The sequence below is a fragment of the Struthio camelus genome, chromosome 26 (genome assembly GCF_040807025.1).
Source record: "Struthio camelus isolate bStrCam1 chromosome 26, bStrCam1.hap1, whole genome shotgun sequence".
Classification (NCBI taxonomy): domain Eukaryota; kingdom Metazoa; phylum Chordata; class Aves; order Struthioniformes; family Struthionidae; genus Struthio; species Struthio camelus.
Window position 1 is genome coordinate 5305279 of NC_090967.1, and position 5561 is coordinate 5310839.

Genomic DNA, 5561 nt, shown 5'->3' on the forward strand with positions numbered 1-5561 from the left:
AAGGACTGTTTCCTCTTTTGGACTGTACCACGGAAGGCAGTCTACAGAACTACCTCCATAGACAACCAAAAGAATGAGATCAGGTTGACTTTGTACTTAAAAATAAATTCTTTAGTATCCAGAAAGGAGTCAAATCATCATTTCACTTCAAAGAAACAGTCATGTTTAAAGCATTAAATAAGTAGAGGGAGTGTTTTGTACAGCACCATACCCTAAATTTTGTTACCAGTATCTAATACCTTTCTAGTAAAAACTTAATACCTATGCTATCAAAATCTTGCTATACAACAGCTTTTCTGTTAAGGAAAGAAGGACCCTAAAATCTTCTTTGCTAAGGAGCAGTAATCTGGTTCAGCAAAACCAAAGTTCAACTGGTTTCATTCCTTTCCTGCACAAATGCAGTATCTGACACACAACAGTTGACTCGTCTAGAATTAAGTACCTTCATTGACGCTAACTGAATCAGTACTTATTACTCATAAATTATATATTTACTGCTAATTCAAAATATTTTTTCTTAATAATTTACTATCAAGCTAGGGGAGTTGCAGAAAGAGAAGGATATAAAATTTAGCTTCCTTCAGCTGAAAGTAGAAGTCAGGCCAAATGCACACAGCAGCTCCAACAGTGCTGATTAAGAAAGTTATAAAAACAATCAGGGACTGAAAAGATAGACTTAAGAAACAATTAAAAATGATGATTATTCAAAGCCATGCATTCATAAAATATCAGTCAAATAAAGGAGCATAGTTTGTGCATAAAACTGAGAAGAAAACACCTTAAAACTTTGAATTTTTAAGCCAACACAAGAGTTTTGTAAGAACAGGTGTAAAGCAAGTAAAAAAAAAAAATCATATTGTTCCAAACACTTTATTTGTCAAGGTGTTTTCTGTATTGCCAGGGAAGAGCAATGTCTGAAGTTACAGGACGACATTGTTTAGAAAACAATGATGAACTTAAGCTCTGTTTTGTTACCTACAGCAACTGGAAAAACAATGATTTTAGAAAAAAATGGTTCTCTATGCCTGAAAAAAGATTCTTGAAGGGATCAATTTTTCTACTGTCTACTCTTTCAGAAACATTCCTGGTTTGTCATCAAAAACTGAAGGTATAGGCACAGAGGTAATTAATACCCACACGAAGTTTCATATTTGCTCAAGATGAATTCAAGTCTGCCTGTCCGCTACTGATAAACAGAAGTCATTTCTCCTCGAACTGACAGCCCCTGATAACCAGAAGTGCACATAATTTCACTTTTTCTGAAAATTTCATCAAAATATCATTAAAATACACATTAGAGAACAAATTAAAGGTGATGTTATTAGCATGGAAACAAAGTACTGGCCACGGTTTAGCTGCCAAAACAATAATCCATTGACAGACTCCAAAAAAGGAGCAGTGACAGCAGATATTTTACACTGAAGTTTTCTATCTGCATTTCACCACAATCTCTGTAAAAGAGCTACACTGTGCATTTAGTTCCAGTGTCAGATCTAACTATTTCACGTGTAAAGATCTGCTTAGCAGAAGTCAGAGGTCTGTACCACTTTCACTACACATGCATCTTCCCTTCTGCAAAACCTGTACAATAAAATGGCTTACATTCACGGATGTACTAAAAGTTTCTGATGATGCTGGGGACACTTTGATATCACAGTCTATACCTGCTTGCCAGGATTCTATATATCAAAACGATTTAAATTGTAGGTAGTCGGATAGTTTTGCCGATTATACTGGAAGTGGTCTGTTAAGATATTGGCTCGACCATACTGATAGTCTCCATGTTGTGCAAATGCCGAAAGTCCATTCTGAGACTTCTCAGGGGTGTTTCGATGCCGGTCCAAATTCACGAGGTCTCCAGTTGTAACTGGAAGTAGCTGCTTCTTTGCCTCTTGATTTGCATCATATTTTGTCTGGGAAAGAGAGAAATAATGTTTTTCTTGGATTACCAGCTAGCATATTCATATACCTAGAAAGAACACGCACTTTTACAATTACACCACAATCTACGCTTGTCAAAATCTTAAAGTACTTGTGACTCACAGTAACACTATCAAATCCTCTGATATGCTAAATCAGTAAGTCCTTGTTTTGCTCAAGAGAGTTGAGCATTTACTGCCCAGTCTTAATTTCTCAACGAAACATTAAGAACAAAAAGGAAGTTCACTAGAGATCTAACAACTGGCCTGGCCCGAGCACCTGAGCACTCAGCTAAGTACTTAGCTTAGGTGATACATATACCCTCCTCTGCAAGGAAGTTTTATGCCACACATTCTCCGTTTTTATTCTGGTAATTGTCAGCTGGTTTTAGAAGAAATAACTCAAAGTTACTAAACATTAGCAGTGCATGAAAACTACTGTTCCAGGTGGGTTTCCTGAAAAACAAAACAAATCACCAAACCCACCACTTACCTTGTTATATAAGAATACCCCTAAGATAGCCGTCATCATTCCAAGGACATTGGTGCTAGTAACTGGATTGCGAAGCATTATAAGGGAAACTGTGATGACCATGATCCTTTTTGTGGCGTTTGCAACAGAGTAACTCAACGGGCTGATCAGATTAAGAATACTGAAGGCAATGACATTCTGGGCAAAATTACAGAATCCACTGATTATAAGCAGCATTAAGGTCCAGGACCAGTGAGACATTGTGCTCTGTCATAAAGACAAACATCACAAGAAAAAAAGTTTATCTCAGGTTTCAGATAAGAGACAAAGAAACTTTCATACAGCAACACGGATCTAACATGAGTCACTTCTTGCCTGCTTTTTGATAGGAAGAGCATCTGCAATATGTCTAGAGTTAAGAGGCTCAATGTTACATTGTGCAACTACTGATTATGAGAAAATATCTCTCTACACACTCGTAATGTGCATTGTACCATGCTATAAGTTATTCCAAATAACTTGGAATAACTTTTCAGAGCTCCTGTCTCCAGTTGCTAATTTCTGCGACTCGTGCTGCCACGTGAACTAAGTCTCCTAACTCGCACATGAACTTATGATAAACGCTACGCTCTCTTTTTTATATTATTTTGTGAAACAGTTCTTAGATGTTTCACAACAGTTCCTTCCGTGCTGACAAGGAACTACATTGAAATGCACTTTTCTGGTTTGGCTTTTTTTTTTTTTTTTTTTTTGTAATAGAGGCGATTCCCAATTACATTTGCCAAAGACTTACCAAGTCATTTTCTACTAGGAAGGAGGAAAGATCTACCAAAACCCACGTTGGGATCATGAAGAACACAGCATGGCATCCAAGTATGTTCAGCAACCGAAGATGATGTATTCGGGAATCTCTTAATACCTGATGAAAAACATCATAAAACACCCTTTTTTCGATTACTGCCCGCATATCACCAGAGATTCAGGAACCATGTAACAATAACGATTTCAGACAACAGACAGATGCACTATGAAAATAAACAAATAGTGTTGCAGTGTGAATTTCCTATAAAGATGTCTATTTGAAAAATAGTGATTTCTTGACCGTAACACACTCGGCATTAACAAGGTAATAATACGTTTACAGCGCTCTACAAATCAGAAATCATTTTATAACTCAATGCATTCAAGACACACATTTTAACTTTGCCTTTTTGTTCCTAAGACTTCAAGTAGTGTCCCGTATTGACACTGACTCATTCACTTCAAAGAAAGGATCTGATATAGCAAGATATGTAGAAACTTTCAAACGAATTGTTAAACTTAAGCACTATCTGTCAGCAGAAGCAAAAAAAAAAATCCAAGGAGTAAAGAAAATGCTCAGGATAAGCTCCGAGTTCTGGCCAATGTTCAGTATAATGCATCGGAAGAGCTGTAGAAAACAAGTAATCAAAACAGCCAAACATTATTTTGGGATTCTTTAACTATAAAGCACCACCTTAAAAAAAAAACATCTGTACTAGAAAATGCATATTAGCCCTCTGAAGGATGATGTTACTGACCAATAATAAGAATAGCAGAGCTATTACCTTCTTTGAGAAGATGTTCTGGAGTGAAAAACAAAGCGTAGCAGCAAGTGCACTGATGAGCCCCCACATGTCAAAAGAAAGTTCAGTGACTGTGGCCAATAGGACACCGCTTATGATGGGGATTAGAGACAAGTATACCTGAAAGGGAAGCAGAGAAAAAGAGCTGACGTCTAAGCGATTTCATTTCAACTGAGTTCACGTGTACTGCTGATTTGCGGGGATGAAGAGGGAAGAATACAGCAACGGAACCAGGGATCAACTTTCACACTGCTACAGCTCGAGGAAACAAAACTACTACAATAGAGACCGGAACAATCTAAGCATAAGCAGGAGATCATCACCTCGCTCGCTGTGTTTAGATAGGTTTTCTTTACATTCGCAGTAACAGGAAAAGGAACACGTAAAAGCTACGCAATCCTGTAATTTACACCACAAAATCTGCCCAAGTGACCGAAAGCAGAGCTTTCCTCACGCCAGCCAGCAAAGCACAACACAGACCCCAGGAAGAGAAGAAACCATCAGCAAACCTGTCCGCACCTTCGTCGTCTGCTTCTCCTTCATTATGATTCTTGACAGAAGAACCACCCATATCGGCATCGTCGCTTTTACTGGGAACGGGAAGAAAGTTTCAGTGAGGACCCGACGATGAGCCCGGTTACGTTAAACGCTACGGGCAGCCATGGTAGGGGGGGACATCCCACCAGGTCAGGTCCGAATCAGGTCCAGTCTCAGCAGAGCCACAACCTCGGCCCACACAGGGTCACCCCCCCCAACCCCCGGCCCGGGGCACGGCACCGGGCTCCCCCCGGACACGGCACCGGGCTCCCCCCGGACACGGCACCGGGCCGGGGACACGGCACCGGGCCCCCCCTGGACACGCACCGGGCCCGGGGACACGGCACCGGGCCCGTCCCGTCCCGCCCCACCGCTCCTCACCTGTGTGCGCGTAGGAAACCGGGACCCGCCAGAGGGAGACGTGAGCGGACACGGAGGCGAAGTACTTGCCGAAGGCGAGCGGCAGGATGTAGCGGGGGTAGGCGCGGGGCGGCAGCTGGGCCGGGCCGGCGGGCGGCACCCGCCAGGCGCGCAGCAGCGGCGGCAGGAGCCCGCACAGCCCCAGGATGTGGAAGAGCGAGACGGTGACGGGCCGCGGGAAGCCGCCGAGCAGCAGTTTGTTCACCACGTTGCCGCCGGCGCTCAGCCCGTACCAGGCCAGGCACAGCGCCGACACCCGCGCGCCCTCGCGCAGCGCCGGCCCCCGCCCGCGCCCCCGCCCCGCCGCCGCCGCCGCCCCCCCTCCGCCGCCGCCGCCCGCCGCCGCCAGCGGGGCCGCCATGGCTGCCTGCGCCGCCCGGCAGCCGGGCCGACGTCACCGCGTCGCGGCTACGGGGGCCGGCGGGAGGCGCTCCCAGCCCCCTTGGCGCGCGCGCGTCACTTCCGCTGCGCGGCGGCCGTTAGCGGCGACGCCACCGCTGCCCTTCCCCCCCCCCCCCCCCGGTCAGCGCTGGCGGGCGCCCCGCGGCCCTGCCCCACCGCCGCAGCCCCGCGGCCCTTCCTCCCCTCCCTCCCAGCCCCCGAGCAGAC

At 44.8% G+C, this 5561-nt stretch overlaps 1 protein-coding gene across 1 annotated transcript; it reads right to left on the reverse strand.

Annotated features, from left to right (window-relative positions):
* Positions 1-854: 854 nt before the first annotated feature.
* Positions 855-5313, reverse strand: SLC35E1 (solute carrier family 35 member E1). Its single transcript, XM_068920246.1, has 6 exons — positions 4914-5313; positions 4515-4585; positions 3978-4115; positions 3185-3310; positions 2413-2658; positions 855-1913 (listed from the first exon to the last, which is right to left on the reverse strand). Exons 1-6 carry the CDS (start codon positions 5311-5313, stop codon positions 1680-1682), a joined length of 1215 nt encoding a protein of 404 aa, XP_068776347.1. The 3' UTR covers positions 855-1679.
* Between the last annotated feature and the right edge of the window lie 248 nt (positions 5314-5561).